Here is a 22,087-nt window from a genome sequence, read left to right as displayed (position 1 = left end):
AGAGGTCTTACGATACACTGCCGTAGGACCATATTAGTTTATATTAAAGCCTCTTCCACAGGCATACATCATGTTGACTGTAAATGAATTAAACCGAACTGAGTATTCCCTACCGTAGCGTATAGGCAAAAAAATAATGAAACGTTGAGAACCCATTTCTCAAGTTCATTCTCCCATCAAAGCGCTAGAGAGCGCATGTAAATGCACATTACAAACCCTAATTCTTAATTTTTAAGACTTTATCAAGTCACAGAAAAAGCAGCTCTTCCCGGCTCTGAGCAAACACACGTGCAGCCGCTCGTATATTATGAACTGGACACATTGTTCAGATGGGGATGAGACGTGCCGAGCATCAGATCGATTCATCCGGAGCGCTCCTGTGATGCCTGACATGTCTCTTCTTTGGGCGTCTTGCTCTGCTGTCGCAGGAGGGTCATTAAGTGCATATTTTTTTTCAGCCATTTGCGCAGCGTTTTTCTGAAAAGTCATTTAATGTGGTGTGGAGCGGTAGGATGACAGCTGCATGCTGGGAGAGCAGACACAGGGCTTTTCACGCCACCTGGGCCGGGCAGAGCAACTGAGCCGTGCAAAGCCTGAATAGAGGAAGTCCAAGGAGAAGTTCAAGCAATCTGCAGTATAGAGGAGTTGCCAAAAACTGTTGACTTTGTTGCATTCGTGCCTGTGTTCAGCGCCTGAGATAAGGCTTTAGAGGGGCGACGGCACGTGATCTCGGCCATGAATGAACGCATTTGCATAATCCGCAGTGAATTACTCTGGATATCATCTTTTAAAATCAGCATTTTTTAAAATGCATGTTTATATCTAAAAAAAAAAAAAAAAAAAAACTGCCACGAAGTACAGTTGGTCTTTTCAACAACTGTGACAACAATATTATTTCGAAAGTTAATCACAGCACACTAATTCATTTACAAATAAGGATTTTGTCTTCTTTATAATGACTTGCTTAAGCTGTATTTGCTGGCGCTCATGGCTATTTATTATGTGTTCTGGTCTGTGTACAGGAACTAAGTTAATCCTTTTAGCAAATCCCATACAAACCAATTTAGACCTGTCAGTCACCCGCCGGTCAATGTCAATTTGGTATATTTAAAAAAATAAAAAAATCCAGGGGTGCTATTCTACATAATGACCGACTTGTTGTCAGAGGCTCTTTACGATAACTCCACCCACCAATGCTTGCTTAAGCCAGACAAAACCAGAGGTGTAAAGAGTAAACCATACTTCAGTGCAGCGAAAATGACTCCTTAACAAGTTACAAGTCACCAATTTCAATACGACTTGAGTCTGAATGTAGGCTTAAAGATGCTTTAGTCCTCAATCCCTAAGAGACATGCCAGTGAAAAACAAGAAACAGTTGATCACATGTTTATTTTCTAAAATTGAGATAAATCTGAACACCTAAATGTTGCAATAGGCTAAATCAAGGTCGACGCCACAGCCTCTATAACTTCTACAAAAAACTCAAGTCTCAGTTTTGCTCAAGTGCTCAAAAAGAGCTTAAAGTCCCCCTGTGGTGAAAATCAAGCTTTTAATGTTGTTTATGTGTCAGTGTGGTGTTTTTAATATGCTTTAAGACAAAACATGTGTAAATTCATAAGTCGACACCATTGCTGAGTATTTTCTCCTTAAAACTGCAGTGAACCAAAGACGGTCTCAAAAACACGCTTTGAAATCGCTGGTGTTTCTGACGTCACAAACTACCTTGTAACCATCAGATCAACGTGTGATCGTCAACCAGTGGATCTCTGAGCTGAGCGAGAGAGTTGAGGCGGGGCTCATTTACATATTCATAGGACCGCGCATACTAAATGAGGCAAAGGTGTCGAGTTGAAGGGATGAAGATTTTTTTTTCAAGGAAAAAACATTTAAATATGTCATTTTGGTGATCAAAGATGAGTTTTAAGGCATACAGTTATTGGCTACAGGTGGACTTTAAAGGGTTAATTCACCCAAAAATTTTAATTCTGTCAGTAATTACTCACCCTCACGTTGTTCCAACCCCATACGACTTTCATTCATCTTCGTAACACAAATTTAGATATTTTTGATTAAATCTGAGAGCTGGATCACTCCTTCATAGGCTTCTATGGGATCGAAACTTGACGGCCCAGAAAAGTTAGTAAAGACATCGTTAAAATAGTCCAAGTGACAACAGTGGCTCAACCATAAGTCTATCAAGCGACGAGAATACTTTTTGTGCGCAAAACCCCCCAAAAATAACGATTTATTCAACTATTCATTTTTTTCTGTGTGGGCCTCTGAGTGAGTTCACGTAGTGTAACAGCGCAGCGCTTCTGGGTTGGACGTCACCATGTAGGCTCACGCATCACACACATGACCAGCGTTAGCCAATAGTGAGCCTACATGGTGACGTACAACCACCCAGGCCCACACAGAAGAAAATGAATAGTGGAATAAAGTCATAATCTTTGTTTTGTTTTTTGCGAACAAAAAGTATTCTCGTTGCTTGATATACTTATGGTTGAGCCACTGTAGTCACTTGGACTATTTTAACGATGTCTTTACTAACATTTCTGGGCCGTCAAATTTCAATCCCATAGAAGCCTATGGAGAAGTGATCCAGCTCTCAGATTTAATCAAAAATATCTTAATTTGTGTTCCGAAGATGAGCGAAAGTCTTACGGGGTTGGGACAACATGAGGGAGAGTAATTACTGACAGAATTTTCATTTTTGGGTGAACTAACCCTTTAAGTAACCAATTTCCTTCAAAAAGTTATCTTCAGTATAATGCATACAATATTGTTAAGTAAAATTAAACAGTCAAAGCCTACTTACACTGGATGTGATCGGCCTCATCACCGGCTGTAGCCATGTCCTCATCTCATATATTAAACACCTGTGATTCAGCAACTACCTGCTAATGCACTCACATTCACTTAAAGTAGCTTTGTTGACAAGTTTGGGTGAGTAAGGGAAAAATGCACAAGATATAGTACATCCAATGCCCTGTAGAAGGCGATACCACTGCTTTTGTAGCAGAAATAAACTGCTGCAGAAAAAGTTAGGTGCCATGCAAAATGTAACAAGTATCAAATTATTCTGTAACGTAACGAGTAAGTATAACTCATCACAAATGTATTGGAGTAAAGATTCCATGTAGTTATACAAAAATGTCAATTAGACAGTTGCTAATATCTTTGATAGTAAGTAAAAGTACAAATTGGCCAAAAAGATACTTAAATAAAGTAACTAATTACATTTACTCAAATACACATACTCACCCTTTTCCCGAACTCATTCTTCTTTCTTTTCCCACTGCTCATCTGCTCGGAGAGGTGTTCATTTTAAATAAAAATCAATTAAATATTCGATAAGTGGAAATAAAGTGCCTAACGGGTAATTAATAGTGCTAACGGGTAGGGTTGGGTACAGCATCCATGTATGATTTTAATAAATATAATCATAAACACTGTTTTAATATATTTTTAAATGTACTATAAGTATCTGCCACTATTTTTACATAGTATAAATAGCATCAATCGCTATTTGCACTTAGAGTAATGTGTATTTACCTATATTTGCACTCTCTATTAGTAATAATACAATGAATCAAACTTTTTTATATATACATTTGATTCATAAATGTATAAAAACATTGACTTGACTAAAACCAGTTCATTTAAATTTCTGGATTTTTTTATGTATTATGAGTGCTGCACAGTGATGCGTGATGCAGATGTTTCACAGCTGTTACTTTATGTGTATTTGAACACCGCTGGAATGCTGTATCGACCAATCATAATGCGGGACCGACGCTATCTGTTTTATATTCAACTCAGGTTGCATTGCAGATATTTTTGGCGAAAATTTTTTGCGCTTTGCACGGTCGTTTTTAAACTGCTGTAGGACAACCTAGAGATCTAATCCAAAATGACAAAGTCACATTAATTCTCTTTGTGTATATACATAACACTTCATTTGTGTAAAATTGAATACGCACTCTGAATGTATTTTATGTGACAGCATGTCAACACCCATGAAGCTCTGGAGTGTGAGCTAACACAAAAATGATTGTTTTCCTGCCAGGATTTTCCATTCTTCAAGCCATAATGGAGGCAGCAGTGGCGAACAACTGGCAAGTTACAGCGCGCTCGGTGGGCAGCATAACCGACCCCCAAGAGTTTCGGCGCATCATCGAGGAAATGGACAGGAGACAGGAGAAGCGCTTCCTCATCGACTGTGAAGTGGACAGAATCAATGTCATCTTGGAGCAGGTAAAGTCTGCATCTCCCCCTTTCTGTTTCATGCTCGGTCTGGCTGGTTTGACGTCTCTTCCCTACCCATAAACCCCAGCATCCGAAGACTCGTTCATTTGGCAGGAATCTTGTCCCTGATTTATTAATATTCCTGAAGTCCATCACTCCATCACCCGTGTCTTTTTCACATGGATGACCTGACGGATCTGTAGACTGAATGGCTAAGCGGATATTTAAGCACAACTGTCCCGTTCTCTTTGTTCTCTAATGGATCTGCGCGGCTCTTTGATGTGTGTCTGTGAAGGGTAATCAGCCCCTGAAGTGGAATGTCCTCGTTAGCGCTAATTTAAATGTATTAGCTCCAATAGCACAATACCTCATCATAGAATTTTTTTGTTTCGCCTGCTTTTATGAATCTGTTCTGCCACTAAATTTAATCCATAATATATATTTAGCTTTCATTTACCATGGGCAGCATAATTCAGTTTTCTTTACGCACAATTTATGTTGTCATTGCTCTGTTTTATTGAAAAAGACCAAAATGGCTACTATAAATCAATAGAGTGCAACACTAACTACCCACTTTTTCAGCAGCCTGGGTTCTGAAAGTATTTTTCCCATTCATTTTCTCCATAGGGATTTTTGAGAATCTTTCAATAGAGCTCTAAGCCTCAAACCAAACCAGCCGGCTTTGAGAGACACAAAAAAATACACAAAAAAAGTGGCTGTTTGGATTTAAATAGGCAAATGCTTAAGAGTCTATGATTGGACAGTTATTGCAGTGATTATTATGTTTCTAGCATGTTATATGTTTGGCATCAGTTCTTCTAACCCTCATTGATGGAGTGTGTAGCTTTTCATTTCTTAAACAACCATGTAGGAAGACACATAATGTTCATATTCCAGGATGACAATATCAAGATTCATCAGACTCAGATTGTGAGAGAATGGTTGGGAGGAACATGAAGAATCATTTTCACACATGAATCGGTTCCTCTGAGTCCAGAGAATAAATTCATTGAAAGTCTTTGGGATGTGCTGGAGGAGACTTTACAGTGCTGGACTCTTGCATTGACAATACAAGAACTTAAACCAAAAATTGATGAACCTCTTGATGGAAATAAATGTTAATTCCATCAAGATGTGCATACATTTTTAATCAAGATTTTTTGGCAATGCAAGAGTCGAGAGTTACTTTTTTTTTTTTTTTGGCTTGGCAATGTATGAGTTGAAGAAAACAAGGGTCCAAGACTGAACAAATAACATGTTTTATTGATATTCATCTATTTAGAATTTATCATTAATTATAAGTGTAAAATAGCATCTAAGTATAGTGTAAAATATACTTTTATAAATTAATAAAATATGTTAAAAAGTATGAAACCGAAGATACACACAGATTTGCTAAATCCACGCCAGCTTTCATATTTATAGAACGTTGATGTGGAAAGTGATTTGCAGAGTCTGAGCAGACGTACACACTTTTCCTCGTGCCAGAGAGATGGAGAACTGCAGGAGTTTGGAAATCTACGAAATTCTTGCCTCTCGTCGTTCTCAAGTAAAGCATTGGACGTTCACTGGAGCTCTTTTATATGTTAATGATATTAATTAGGCGGCGTTTACAAAACGGAGATCTGAAACCATTCAGCTACGCGCAATTTCAAGCTCATTTGCAATTTAGAGATTTCACATCAGGAAGAGAGGTGGACGTTGTGCGTGTGTTCGTTCTCTGAATCACACATACGCACATTTGAGAAATGATCATAAGATCAACTGTAGGGTTTCTACTCAGCCCCAACATGTTTACATCATTTTGGAGAGTCATAAAGGTAAAGACATTTGGCTTGTTGTCAGCAATTGTGGGGTTTAAGATTGTTGTTTCAATTGTAATAATTACTATTCTGATTGGTGTTTCTCTCTGCGTGATTGTGCTGTTGTTCACTGGGATCACACTGGGCCACATTCATAAAACATGAACAATGCGAATTTAAATTTCCTTATGTATATCCTTCCTAAAAATATTCTTACATATATTTTCATGTCGAATTGAATGAGACAATTTATATGATTATATATAGCTGTCCCACTGTGGCTTCAACAGAAAGAATACCGTTTCTCTGCTCAGGTTAGCTAATTTTTCCATTGAGAAAATGATTGGAAACCTATTGTTGCGCTCTGTTGCCAACAAGTCACATCAGCCTGGTTTCCTCAACAAAAACCTAATAGGATTTATTTTAGTTGCTTTTGTATTACTGCAGAAAGATGCAAACCACAACAACACACAACGATATCTCAGACTGCATGATGGCAAATCCAAATTTTGCAACTTTCAAGTGATTCATTACTGTTTTGTACGCATATATTAATTATAATTCAAATGCTTTTTGTGTTATTGACCACAATATTGCTGTTGATATCTGAGAGGGGCATGTTTGATTCATTTTGAATCATGCCTGAAATATGCCTCATCCCTGCAGCACTCTATGATCTGCATTTATTCAAGATATGTCCTCCAAAACTTAATCTATGTCTTTACAAAGAGCCAATGAAATGCAGTGCTTTACCTCGTCTTTGCCTCCATCTATACCTCTCCTAAATATTTCAGCTGATTTAAGGGTGAAAACATGTAGGCAGGAGAGGAATTAGGGAAATTACAGTGGGAATCCTGTGTTGTTGCCCCCTGGAGCACACATGTTTTTTAATCCCTTTTCCGACCTCAGCATGTATTGGCTAAACTGGATCTAATTGAACTAATCTCCCCGGCCCTGCTGACACTGATAGCCGAGATAAGTTTCTGGACTGCGGTTCTTCAGAGACCAGCAGCGAGAGCTGATCCCAGACAGGAGAACCGCGCTATAGACTCCTGCTCGCCGTAATCCATCTGAATTTTGTGATCTCGAGCTGTTCGGCACAGACTGGGAATGGGAGCCGGCCTCCAGAGGGTTTCAACAGCTGAGTTAAGCTTCGCGAAGAGCAATGGTGACAGCTTTTACTGCCCTGCTATACTGAGTATGTCAACCCATCGCAATAATTTATAAGCAGTGGCCCTGCAGTGGAAGCACGGAGGGGCTTGTGCCTTTTCAAGAGGAAAACTAGCTTGTGATCTGGGGTTTACACTCAGAATGTGTCATTTTACCACGTGAGAGCGTGACGGCCTGTCATGAGGCAGTGCTACATCTCATGTGTCAATCTTCTGTATGTGTGAATATGGTAAATAGTGCTACAAAGAGCCAATATCTGCTTTGGAAAGGATTTGATGCAATTCCCAGGAGGATTTGTGTCTCTCTGTTATGATTGCATGTGAATGCACACATTCTTTGATGAGTCTCAGAGGGTCTTTGGCGGGGCATTGGCCCTACCTGGACTTTCTGTGCTGACGTTTGCATAAAGGCATCAATCTGTCCATCATAATCTCGGGGTTATGGTGGGATGAATAAATGACATCTGGGACTAACTGTAAGATACAATATGCAGCACTTACCAGAGAGCCAGGATGTGACGGGAGCGTGGGAGGAAAAATATTAAAATGCATTGAGAGCCAATGCTTCACTGAAGCCTTGCTAGATCTGCCACCATGGAGCATAAAGAATAGTTCTCTTCTCAGGATGGAGTTGCACCTTTGAATTCAATCAGATATGCCTGGCTAAAATTAGTTTTTACAATAGAAGGCCAAGCAGGAAATAAGTATACAAATATTTTAAAAATCCATCAAGTAAATCTGAATATGCAAACCAAAAGTTATAATTACATGTGTTTGATATAATACAAATATATTTATCAAATAAAATAGAATAGAAAATTGAGGACAAAGTTGTTAAAAAATATTTCAAAAATAATCTCAAAATGTACTCCCAGTGCAATATTAGTTGGCAAGTTTGTTGATTGATTTTGTAATGGTCACAAAGGAAAGCGAACACTTCTGTTAATCGATTAAGAGGGAACATGTCAGAGTTGAGGTGAAAGAGGAGCGAGGACTCAAAGACGCGGAGCAAAGTGTGCCTTTTTTAATTCAAAAAAAGTCGTTTACACGACAACGCCGTTTTGGGTGCCTGAAAACGCAAACTTTTGAAAACGGGTTTTTAAAGTGCAAGTTTTTGAAAATGGGGATCGTTTTGACCATGGTGTCGTCTGTACGCGGAAACCTCAAAGGAAAAACTTCTCAGTTTTAATTGTATCGTTGTCGTGTAAACGTACCCTTAGTCTGTCACTTATTCCTAATGTTCTCATAACTCTCCTCACTTTCAGTTTGCCTCATAGTGAAGATCCTATAATAATTTATTCAATCAATAAAACTAATTTTGAATGAAAAGCTTTATCTGGTAGATAAACAAACCAGTCTAACCCAGAATACAACCCAACTACTTTAAATGAATAAATTCTGGTAGTATAACTCAGTTTTAGACTTGTAATAGATCACACGTTAAAATTAAAAGATTAAAGATAAGCATCATTATCCATGAATCATTTTAGTCATTTAAAACATAATTTGTGCCTACCTTGTTTTACAAAGAAATGTTTCAGGGCTGAATGTTGAATTGGAGGTCAGTGTATAAAAGGCTAATAACAGACTTAAAAGGATAGTTCATCCGAAAATGAATATTTTCTCACCATTCTCTTGCCCTCATGTCATGACAGAAGTCGTTTTTGAGTAAACTACCCCATTAGACCCGCAACAGAAGCAGGCTGAAAAAGTAAGACTCAAAATAAAACAAAGCTCGAGTCATCTGAGGTAAATCCTAAAGACCGAGGCCTTAAAATCTCTTAAAAGCTCACAGGCTCTGGAGAGCGTTTAACGTGTCACTTTAACAATCTAATGGGATTAGGGGGTTAGAGTTGTACTGCAGGAGGCAAACAGAGTGAGACGGAAAGAAACAGGATTCAGGAACAGGCAATAGTCAAACACAGTAAAGAGGGTAATCCAAAATCTTAATTAAAATACACTAACAGTAATCCACACACTCTTTGTGTTTCTACTTTTGATAGTCAAATGTGCTCAAATTGCAGCTGCTGAATTCAGAATCAGCCATGTTTTTATTCAGGGTTAGGAAGATTGGTTGTCTTCCTCAGTTGCAAGGTTTGATCATCAAGGGCCCTATCATACAACCGGAGCAATGCAGCGCCAGGCACGACGCTAGTGTTTTTTGCTAGCTCCAGCCCGATGCAGTTTTCATTTCCACGTCCTGCGCCACGTTGTTTAAATAGCAAATGCATTTGTGCCCATCTGTGCACCCATGGGCTGCTGGTCTGAAAACGAGGTGTGTTCTGGTGCATTGTTGGCGCGTTGCTATTTTGAGCAACTGAAATAGACTGCGCCATTGACCAACTGAAACCTGGTCTAAAGTCAATGCCAAAGTATATGTTTTTGTTTTAAAGGGTGCATTAGTAATATGAGCCTATAGGCGGGTGCACAACTCTGCTTATTACACACACACTGCTTATTACATACACAGGGATGCACAGCAGCACACAAACATGCCAATTATTAAAAATAAAAGGATTACAATGTACATAAAGATATTGTGGAATCTGGCTCGTCCTGTAGATGGTCTGCTTGCACGCTTTAACCTCACACACGAGCAGATCCGTTTCCTCTCTAGAGATGCGTTCAGTCTTTCCACTTGCAAATTCCATCATGTAAATAGCGAATCCGCCATGGCGCGAGGGCAACTGGATTTTAAAGGGAATGGGAGATGAGACTCTGATTGGTTTATTGCACGTTACACTCAAAACACCCCCATTACTCATTAAGATAATAGGGACAACCCCTTTAGACCGTCGTTAAACTAGCAAAAGTGGATTTGGACACACCCTAAGTGCACTTGCGCCCAGCGCTTTAGACCATGCGCTTAGATCGTTAAAATATGGCCCTGGGGGTTTTAAGTGTGATCCGTTTAACAGGTGCCATGGGAAATCAAACTCTCTTTACTTAAACTCCCCCTGTAGTCAATCATTTTGTTGCTTAAAACTCATATTTAAACAAAAATGTAAGTATTATTTTTTATGTATTGCTCTCTACCAACATTGGACACATAATGGCAATTAATATGATTAGCCTTTTGCTTGACTGTTATCAAACAGCTAATAATTTGTTGGTAATGTTACACAAACCATGTTTTAGGCAGTTGCTTTCTAGAAACGCTTTGAACAACTCAGAATGTCAGTGGAGAAAGACATACAGTATGGTTCATCATAACATTGTATACATAATTCAACATCATATACATAATTCACCCACTATATTGATGAATGTACCTGATTTTTCCTATCAACAGAAAAATATACCAGGATAACCTGGCATCTCTCGAGACTCCCCCTTCTAGTTATGGGGATATGCTAAAACCTGCCGGCACATTGATCTGATTGGTTACAAGGTAGTTTGTGACGTCAGAAACACCAGCGATTTCAAACCGTGTTTTTTAGACTGTCTTTGGTTCACTGCAGTTTTAAGGAGAAAATACTCAGCAATGGTGTTGACTTATGAATTTGCACATTGAGCATTATTATGAAGGAGACCCAAGGGCAACGCAGGAGAGGCTGCTGCCATGAGCCCCAGAAGCCTGCGACATATACTATACGCTACATGATGGCCGAGCCTGAAACGGGCCAAGCACGCTCGGTGACTGGAAACTCGAGCAGGGGCCAGATGGGCCTGCATCGAGAGAGAATCGAGTTGGACACCCAGGAAAGTGGTCTGCTGAGAAGGAGTTAACCCTCTGCGGTCTGAGCTGTTTTCTGGGCCCTGGAGGTGTTCTGACATGCTCTGACATTTGTGCTTATTTCTGTTACTTGTGACATTTTCATGGCTAAAGTCTAATTACAGTACACTGTATTCAGCACAAACTCTGCTACAATAATATATCAGCAGCATGTGTGTAAAAGTTTGTTGTTTTGAGATAATGACATTTATGCGTGGTTTGTGAAAATACAAAAAAAAAATTCTCACTGAAATAAGGTCATGAAACCCATACTGATTATTTCTTCACAAGACTTTTGAAAATTGTATGACGTAGCCTAGAATATTTGCTCTAAAACTATGTGAAAATCGCCCTGACTGCTCATTCAGATAAGACAATATATTGATTTAAAAATGTTACGTGTTTTGTGTGAAAAAGCTTTATGCGGGAGCTCATTAATATGTATGCTTTTCACACCTGAGAAAGACAAAGACCCTCCCCTAACGGCCCTATTAGGAGCTATCAGGCCCTATCATTCTGAGCAACCTTGCACAAAGAATGAGGAGATTTAAAAAAGAATGGCTTTTAGATTGTTTGATTTATTTACAACACAACATAATCCAAAGATACAAAACAAATGACAAAAAAGCACTTATTGAACACACTGATCCAAAGACAGAGACCTTTGTGCCATTCCTAAAAACATTGTACATACCTTTCATTTCCAAGGTGTTTGATTTTCACTTTACCATGTTCATGTACAGAGACTCATGTGAATGTTGAAGTCAGCAGGAGTGGCATCTGGGCCCTGAAAAAAAAATTAAGTGAACATACTGATAACAAGAGAAAGCCCTGCACAATTTTGGTAATACATTTTAGATTTTTCTGGTTAAAATTGCTTTTTAAAATTCACAGAATACACACACACACACACACACACACACACACACACACACACACACACACACACACATAAATGTTTCCAACAATATATAATATAATGAACACCAGGTTTGTTGTGCCTTGTACTGTAGGCATAGGCTATGCGCAGTGCTGCATAAAATAATAATAATTATAACCATAGCAGCCTATAAATCTTCCAAAATATTTCAGTAACAACTAAGATAGAGAAAAATATATTGATTATCATGTTACTTCAAATGTTTCCATTCGTTATGATGATATGAAATTAGATAATAGTAAAAACATGAAGCCGTTTGGTGCTTTTCAAACGCGATCGCGATCCAAATATGATACATTCAAACGCGATCGCGCTCATATATAAAACATTATGGTTACCATATACATATCTACATTTGAGCAGATATCCACAAACACAGTAACAGTCAACACGGGTCTAAATATTATAATATTCACCATATATCTAGCAACAGTTCAACTGCAATGTGAAATTTATGCAACAATAACAAACTATGTAAGAATTTCTTACCTTACATCTTTCTTGTCTTCAAATCGCGTTCTTCTTCTTCTGAGGTAAATCCAATGTAAGCTCACGGCGCGTCTTTCAAACTCGACAAAAAGCAGAGACTTGTGAAGTGTTTTGGTGTTTTGTTTCTGAGGTAACGAGCGCGTTCGCGTTCCATGTGGAGATTTGCATGTCAATCTCTTTTGCGCGAGTGGGCGTGTTCAAATTAAAAATAATTAGGAAGCGTTTGAGAAGCTCGACATCTTGTTGGTTTTATACAAATTACTTAAACAGAGAATATTTGTTTTCAGTTTGAATCCGATCATTTAAAAGCACACACTTACATGTTTATAAAGGTATATGGCTCATAAATGTGTGACAAGTATTCGCTGAGTTTTGTTTCAGTTTATAGACGTGCTCAAGAAAAGAAAGTTCACCGCGACGGAGAGGCAGAACGCACACCCTGTTTATTTTCTTTATTTTACAAAAGCACAATGTTTTGATTTGATTGTAAGTGGACACATACAAAAGTAAAAATATCACAGATTCTTTTTTTATATTTCTTTTTTCTGTATGACCATAAATGACGGAGTAATTTAAGTTTATAGTGCGACAATGTGAAGAAAATCCAGCAAAACGCGCCGGCGCGTTTGCCGACCTCAGAGGGTTAAGACACTCTTCTGAGCATTCAACCTGAGACCAAGAGACCGGAGGTGGTGGAGAACGACGTCCCTGTGACGACACACCAACTCTCTGGAATGAGCCAGAATGAGCCAATCGTCTAGATAATTTAGCACACGGATGCCCTGGAGCCTCAAGGGGGCCAGAGCTGCATCCATGCACTTGGAGAACGTCCGCGGAGCCAGAGCTAGACCAAAAGGAAGGACTTGATACTGAAATGCCTTTCCCCCAAAGGCGAACCGGAGGAACTTCCTGTGACGAACCAGTCCCCTGTTCGAATCTGCGCCAGGATAGTTTTCAATGTCAGCATCTTGAACTTCCTTTTGTAAAGGAAAAAAATTCAGGTGACGCGGGTCCAATATGGGGCGCAGACCCCCATCATTCTTTGGGACGAGGAAGTAGCAGCTGAAGAAACCGCGGTCCAAGTCTGAAGGAGGAACCTCCTCTATCGCTCCCTTCAGGAGGAGGGACATTACTTCTTGCTGTAGAACAGAAGCCTCTAGGGTGAATTTGTCAACCACTGAATTAACCGGCGGGTTCAGACAAGGCCCTGAGGGCGTTCCCATTGCATCATCGCTACGCAGCGTCGAGTGAACCTATGAAAGAGAACCAGTTTTTCATAATATCTGTCATTATTAGCAGAACACAATTTACTCATGGGAAAACCAATTTTTTAATCAATAATTCAAGAAGGTCCAGAATTTAAAGCTCTTGATTCTAACTTGTACTTGGCCTTATGAAAAAGTAACATAGTTCTTGTGAATCTTTAACCATAGCATTTGTTACAATAAATATATAATTACAGATAAGACTGCTGAAGGCTCCTCATTACCATGCTAAGGCCAATGTTAACTTTTTTTATGTATAGCATTTGTTATGAAAAATAGCAAGCTACACATTTAGAAACTATAGCTACAACATGCCACAGTTATAATATAAATTCTTAGTGAAAAGTCAAATCTCTTAACAGATTATCTATTATAAATTCTATTTAGTCCAAATCTACCCCAATAAATACAATAGAATGTGATCAATTCTAGTAAAGGTGGTCATGAGTTTTAAAATCTTAAATGTTGGTGCAGGATGATGTTTTCTCCTCTTTTCATCAGTCTTTTTAGTGGCTGTTCTAGATCATGTTTGACTCTCTCCCTAGTGTTTTAAAGTGGTAAATTCTCAATAGAATTCAAATGGGTTGCACATCAGAGTGGCATCGCGATATGTACGCTTTGTGGCTTTGGAGCCACTTATGCACAATTAAACAATTGGGCTTCAGTCATATTGCACAGATAATTGATCCATTCAGTTCATACAACTTATAAAAGCTCAGAATGCACAATGTATACAATCAATAAATAGCTTGATTCTATGTTTCTTGTGTGCGGTCAGAGTACCGGCAACATGCAGCAACATGTGGCAGCATGAGCACTGGTCCGACCTAAAACTGGACCGATGTTCACCCTAGTGATGTTGCTGGTTTCAGCAGGATCCAGACACCATTTGCTGGGTCATCTCTCAGGTCAAAGGGGGTGACGAAATGATCACAGAGCCAGAGAGCAGGATTGATTTTTTTAGCTCAGAATCTCACTCTACAACCTTTAACAGGAAAACACTGATACAGAGAGCTTCTTAGAATTAAACTTTCACAGCTTTTTCGAAGCATATGTCTTAGATGAAAAGCCACAAAAGGTCCACTTGATCCTTTGAAGATGTGTGTTCTTATTATATTTCCTCAGTTTGTTTAAACAATCAATAATTATGACCTGTGAGAGACCAAGCTGGCAGGCATGAGGAGTCAGAAAATAGGTTTCCAAAAAAATACGTTTTTATTTACAAAAACAAAAAAAAACACTAATTTGTAGAATAACAGAAAATTCTGGGCCCATAAAAGAGGTCAACTAAACAGAACTTAACTCAGGTAACATAACCTTAACATAGACTGAACAACCCAAAACCTGGACAAACCAACATACCTACTAGACTAAGACATGGGGAAAACTTATATAGTGGCTGATCAGGCCATTCTGACACAAAAGGGGGTAAACAAGACACATAATTTATAAACAAACCACTAACTACAACAAGTTAAACCAACGCTACCTGATATGAACCAAAGATAAATCAATTAAATAATCATAACAAGAAAATATAACTAACAAAGAAAAGAACACATCTCAAAAAGGGAATACTCTGCCACCCCCATGATATGGGAAAACATGGCGCAGTCCAATTATCCACTCCCCTATTTAAACAGCTGAGAGTCAGCCAGGCAGAGACTTCCATCAGCAACTCCCCAAGAACTGGCAACTCAAAGAGAAAGGTATTAATTTCACAGAACACAACTTAATGAACCTGAAATTAGCTAAATTGACAAAGTTAACTAAATGTGTGCACCCAAAAAGAAAACTAAGTCAAATAACTAATAAAACGTTTTTTAAACCTAAAGTGTGTGTCCAGTTATTTATTTTGTATAGTATGCAATGTGCTCAAAACAAATGAAAGTGTTACCACCGCAAGTTATTGTTTCCATGTGTGGCTGCTAGTGCGGCCATCACATGACCTCTGAGGGCTTTCCACCGAGAAACTATGACATAACTAAATATATTTAAACTATTAAATAACCATAGAGTTTTGCCAATTCCTTCTTTACTCCCATCAAATACTTCAGGTTATCACCTGACTTTATAATATGAAACCCGAATCTTTTTTTCTGCAGAGCTTATATAAAAAACATCCGTCCATCCGTCCATGAAGAGTGACTATGTAACACTTGAGGGATTAATAATGCATTTATGACCATGTTTACAGTTTGACAATTTCTCGCATTTCAAACATTGGTTTAATTGGTAATTAAATGAATTAAATAATTTGTAATTCTTTATAATTTGTCATAGTTATTAGTTCTTAATGAGGCTAATCTCATTCAGTAATATTGATTACGTAATAAGGAACTAAGTCGTAAATGTGATTTTACCTACTGTTTAGTTAACCTCGTTTCCATATTAGCTAATAGTATTAGCTGAAGTGTTCACTTAGAACTGTTCATTTGTCCTACATTAATTCCTGCATATAGTATTATGGACCATTATTCTAAAGTGTTACAGTTCTGGAAGGTGTTACACTTAAATGCACATAAGAATATGCTTTGCATTGTATCAGCCCGACGCAACAATAGTAATTTGAGTGGAAACCAATATTATAAAGTGTCCTGGTGTTTTAGAGGAATGATACCTGGATTCAAATTGGTTAGTGTATTTGGTTTGTCTTTTGGAAAAGAGCCAGACCTGCTCAGCTCACAGAGGTTTAAATTCAAAGCAGTCGAGAGGACAGGAGAGGTACAGATGCTCCTGCCAGTTAATTAGGATGTATCCCCTTGGGATCACTCCGGCTTCTGGCCTGCCCACATAAAAGCTAGCCTGAGGGAGGAAAAATGAAGATAACTGAGTGTTCGAGAGAGCTTTTGGGGCAATTTGTCCTCCCCCAGTCTCAACCCTCAATGAGTTTGAAGAACGCTTATTGATTGGTCATGCCATGAGGTAAGTGTTGGTGGAGGAATTGATGATGCCGCAGCTTTTTTGTTACCCGAGCTGCACCCATGCTGAGGGTAAGATAAGACAAGACTCGCATTTATACCCGCTTCCTACTGTTCATTATTTGTTTTAGTTACAGTGCTTACAAACACTGCATTGAACAACCTCATACTTTTTTTTATTCTTCTCCATAACGTACAAACTGCATAACATACAGACTGCATTCAGTCTTTGTTTTGCAGCCTTAAGTGTGTAATTTTTTTAAATAAACTTATACTTTTATATATAGTATATATGTAAACTGTGACATCAAACAGATAAATAAATCGAAATTAAAAAATTTGCCGGTCAAAGTTTGGTATCATAAACCTCTTTCCATACCATTCTGTACTAATGTAACACATAGAGCCAGATTTACTAAACAGGGCAAATTAGTGTGAGAGCCCAATCCTATAAAAGCACAGATGGGAGAGGAAAGTTCTGCTCATGATCAGGGGCGGACTTTACCATTAGGCAAAGGTCGGCAATTGCCTTGGGCCTCGAGCTACCTAGGGGCCCCCAAAATGCCCTATTAACTTATGTCTAAGTTTTTTTTTTTTAATTATATATTTCTAAAACTCCATTTGCGAAAAATGGCATCAAATCATTAGTGTCGCAGACAGGAGGGGGCCCCCCCGCCTCACTACATTGGATTATTCCATTATCTCACTTACTGCGCATCTGCGAAAGTGACAAGGCTGTGCCAAAAAACTGACGGAGAAAAAGAAGTGATTGACAGACAGAGTGTACAGAGTGACAGAGACAGAGTAAAAATGAAGCGAAGCTAGCTACCCAAGCGGTGCTGAAAAAAGGAGGAAGCGGGAGGAAAGCAAAAAGTCCGTAAAGGTGCGCGGCGCGAAAGATAAACAACACGCAGTAACAGGAGGACTGGGAAATACACAAACAGAGCAAGACGAGTCTAAACGCGAAAATTTAAAGTTTCGAGGTTACCCAAGCGGCTCAAATAAAAGAAATAAGTGAAAAGACGCTGATAAGTATTATTACGGCTACTGTTGGGGATACAGATCAGGAACAACAACGTCCAAGTCCAACGCACAGAAAAATCGTGAAGCAAAGAGGACACGGAGATCGACAGACAAAACTGAGCAGTTTATGAATCATGATATTTAAAAAAATCTCAGCTCTCAGATTCTGTCAATTCTATAACGAAATACAAACAATAAATACCGTTTTGCCGTTTTAATGTTACGTGACAGATTCCTATAGCGCCACGTGAACTGATCATCTCTAGCTAATAGTAAATAAACACGAATTAACAATGTTGAAAGATACAGTATAACTTACCGAAATGTATAATCCTCTTTCATAATATCGATCAATAAGTGTTTTTCAACCGTGGAAAGCTGTAAAACAGCTGGAGAACAATCGTCACATAACTTTACCTCAGGAAAGCCATTTAATTGGCTAGAAAAATAAGAGCTATTAGAGAGTATTTGGCTAAATATGTGTAGGCTACTATATTACTTATTTTAACCTTAAATTATACCAGCTGATAGGGCTTTTTTTTCTTGAGAAAAAGTAACGCCTATCTTGTGAAACGTTACCTAATATTTATCCAAATAAGTCAATATTGAATCAAATCACAAGAATTGAATCGAAATGGTGAAATTTGTCAAGCAAAAAAAAAAAAAAAAAAAAAAAAAAAACATAGCTTACCAGAAATTGTACCATGTAGGCTAAACATTGTAACATGTTTCTGTTTAGGAGTAAAGAAGTGTATGCAGGGTTTAAAGGGGACGTTTTTTCTCCTCTCTAACCTTTACATCCCCGTAGATTAGCTTTACCTGCCTATCCACCATTCAGTCCATACATATTTTTTTCGCTCTCTTTTAAAGATTGGATGGGGAGGGGGCCCATAGCTCTACCTCGCCTTGGGCCCCCGATTTGCTAAATCCGCCACTGCTCATGATCTCCTGACGACACACACATTAAAGAAGACAGACACAGCGGATCATTTCCATAATGACTAACGCAATATACCAATTTGCGTCTGGTTTAAGACATGCTTTTTTGGGCGGTAAATAATGGTGTGAATAAACCTCCAACAAATGCATATGCAATAAGGTCAGCTGCAAAAATAACCCCGTCCACACGTTCGGTGCTAATTTTACAGTAAATCCTGACAGTAGTTATTGTAGTTTAAATGCCATAAGAGGGTTTGCACTGGCCCATATCTGGCCCATAGTCAAAAGAGCAAACTTATTTGACATGTGAACATGGTGTTTTTAAACCCATTTTTTAGAGAAAGAAAGAAAGAAAGAAAGAAAGAAAGAAAGAAAGAAAGAAAGAAAGAAAGAAAGAAAGAAAGAAAGAAAGAAAGAAAGAAAGAAAGAAAGAAAGAAAGAAAGAAAGAAAGGAAAAACTTTCTAACCATGTCATTGGAATATTTGTATACAAGATTGCAGTTGGTCTTCTTTTTAAACTGATTTACATATTGAGTTATCGTGAATGTTTTTGTTTTTTCTTACATATATTTAGCCATTCCTTTGGCATATTTTGCCTATTAATGTCATATTTCTTTCTCTCCATTTCTCCATCTATTGCTATATTTTTGTATTATTTTACCTAAAATTTTCACACTGCTCATTTGCAAGTGCTGATATTTCCTCTAGGAAATGCAAATCTAGTTATTTATTTATTTTCTCATTCATTTTGTTTTCTTCCATGGTAATATCCAATATAACTTTCTTCATCAACCCCCAAGAAATGAAACCCTAAGCGCTCACTGCAGGGAAGAGCAATTATATAATCTCTGCAATGCCATTTAACATCATTTTCCTAAAACAGTCAAACTGTTTATGGCGCATGAGTCCTAAACCCAGCTCTGCGTGTTTTAGCTAAAGGTCACGCCTGAGCTGTAATGACCCAGCAGTCTGAAGTCTGCTTTTATTGAACCTCTGGACTGAATGCTTTGCAATTGCTTTCATTTCTGCCCATGCACTGGGCTCTCTCTCTATCTCTCTCTCTCTCTCTCTCTCTCTCTCTGTCAGACCCATGTGAGTAATAGGTTCTGCCTGTGGGCGAGCGCTGGGTCACTCCGGTCTGTCTTTGCCCATCACGGCGGGAGGGTGAAAACTTCCCTCAAGGACACCAAATCTCTCTCTAGCTGGCCAAGACAAAGGTGACAGTGCTAGAGGTGGGATCGATGTGTCAGCCGGGGGAGGAATATTACAAAGTGAGCGAGGAATCTTCGGGTATTTACTTCACATTAACTGTAATCCAGCCCCATAATGCCTCTCAGAAATCAGCCCACCTTCAGCGTCTATGTTACACGCTGGGATTTCAGTAATCTGCTACTGTGAAATATTATAGCTGTTGAATATTACCATTTAAAGTGCTCATATGCAGTATTATGTCCATTTACAAGTTCATATTATTATTGCCATGAACATTATTTTTCTCATTCTGCACATTGCTGCAGCAACTCATTCATTTTTCAATATCTGCCTGAAACTTATGATGTACTGTACACTAGTGCAGCTGATGACGCTTTGAAGTAACGCTCGAGTGATTAAGAATTTTCCAATGTACAAATAAGCTTTCCTTCGATTCCTCCGTCTGGCGCGGCTGGTGTATTTTTCCAATTGTTTTCAATGGGAGCGCCACGTTTTTAAAACGCCAGGAGTGTAACGAGGCGCTGAACATTTATTTCACCCTGAAGCGCTGATCGCTCTGCGTTTTTTTTTATCGGTCGACGAGAGCTATGAAGGACTAAAAATGACAGAACGAAAAATAAATAAATAAATAAATAAAAGTAGAAATAAATAAATAAATGCAGAAATAATAGTAAAATAAATGCATTTTGGTAATATAAATGGCTATTTCTGTATTTTTACATGTATTTATTTATTTATTTATGCATTTCTATATGTATTTATTTATGTATTTATACATTTATTTATATATTTATGTATTTATATATTTATATATGTATTTATTTATACATTTATTTATTCCTACATTTATTTATTTCTGTATTTCCACATTTCTACATTTATTTATTTATGTATTTCCACATTTCTACATTTATTTATTTATGTATTTCCACATTTCTACATTTATTTATTTCTGTATTTCCACATATCTACATTTATTTTTCCCTGCGCATGTATGCTAATTGACCAATGGCTAACCACGCCCCCTCCACTCACTCAGTCAACATTCGGTAACAGCAGCTGTCACAGTAGGAGACATTTCACAGGAGGCAATTGATGATTTTTTGGAGACAAAAAGATTATATATCATCTCGATGTCACCAAAAGGGCCTTAAATATGCATTGGAGGGTTATATTAATAATTTTATTGTTGAGAAGGCCGATAAGCTTCAGCTCCAGAACAAAGATTTACAGTTCACAGTGTAAACGTTATAGTTTGGTGCTATTTCGCTTCAAACGCTCGCTTTATACGCGTGTCCTATTCGCTTTGGATTCAAAATGTTCAAGCGTCGAACTAGACGCGGATACGCGCGAATTTGACGCTCTATTCGCGTTTGGTGGGAGCGCAGAATAATGAACAGGCTGCGATGTCAAGATTGCATTGCTGGAATGTGTGTGTGTGTGTGTGTGTGTGTGTGTGTGTCAGAGAGAGGCACGGGCGCGATCTAACAGTGGAAACATAAAAACATACTCCGTCATTTTGTTCATACAGGACATCATTAAAACTGCAAAGTGTTTAGCCTACTTATATTTGTGTAAAACACAACATTGTGCTTTTGTCAAACTGTAAACTCTTGTCAAACTGTAACCTACAACTGTCACCCAACCAAAATCACACACACGCTGTTTAAAAGCCAAAATGACAAGAAAAACCATAAAAACGAATGAAAACTGATAACTGCAATGCATTGCAGTGGACGAGGAAGCAGAGAATGTCCAAGTGTATTGGGTTAGCTATGCGTACTGTGATTGGCTCATCGCGTTTGGGGGCGTGGCTTAATAAATGAATGTAGAAATGTGGAAATACAGAAATAAATAAATGTAGAAATGTGGAAATACAGAAATAAATAAATGTAGAAATGTGGAAATACAGAAATAAATAAATGTAGAAATGTGGAAATACAGAAATAATTAAATGTAGGAATAAATAAATATATAAATAAATGCATATATAAATATATAAATAAATAAATATATAAATACATAAATATATAAATAAATGTATAAATACATAAATAAATACATATAGAAATGCATAAATAAATAAATAAATACATGTAAAAATACAGAAATAGCCATGTATATTACCAAAATGTATTTATTTTTACTATTATTTCTGCATTTATTTATTTATTTCTACTTTTATTTATTTATTTATTTATTTTTCGTTCTGTCATTTTTAGTCCTTCATAGAGAGCTGAAGAATGTTCAACTTTAAGTAAAATGCAGCATTCATCACTGTCACTGTTCACCCAGCCATCCAATCACAGTAGAGCAGGGGCGGGACAGGTACCACACCGACCAACCGTCGCATTCTGCTTGTAC

At 38.0% G+C, this 22,087-nt stretch overlaps 1 protein-coding gene across 2 annotated transcripts in view; it reads left to right on the top strand.

Annotated features, from left to right (window-relative positions):
- gria3b (glutamate receptor, ionotropic, AMPA 3b) overlaps positions 1 to 22,087 on the top strand; it is a gene marked incomplete at both ends in the record, with an annotated part of 146,837 nt that overhangs the window by 70,871 nt on the left and 53,879 nt on the right. For both annotated transcript variants that reach the window (XM_081383316.1, XM_081383315.1), the window contains one exon: positions 4,070 to 4,257. In XM_081383316.1, coding sequence (XP_081239442.1) covers positions 4,070 to 4,257 — 188 coding nt within the window. The remainder of the gene's footprint in view (positions 1 to 4,069; positions 4,258 to 22,087) is intronic.

This window comes from Scardinius erythrophthalmus (assembly GCF_964197995.2).
Source record: "Scardinius erythrophthalmus genome assembly, chromosome: 13".
In the NCBI taxonomy this organism is placed as follows: Eukaryota; Metazoa; Chordata; class Actinopteri; order Cypriniformes; family Leuciscidae; genus Scardinius; species Scardinius erythrophthalmus.
The sequence above is the reverse complement of the archived record's forward strand: the minus strand, read 5'-3'. Positions and strand labels throughout refer to the sequence as shown.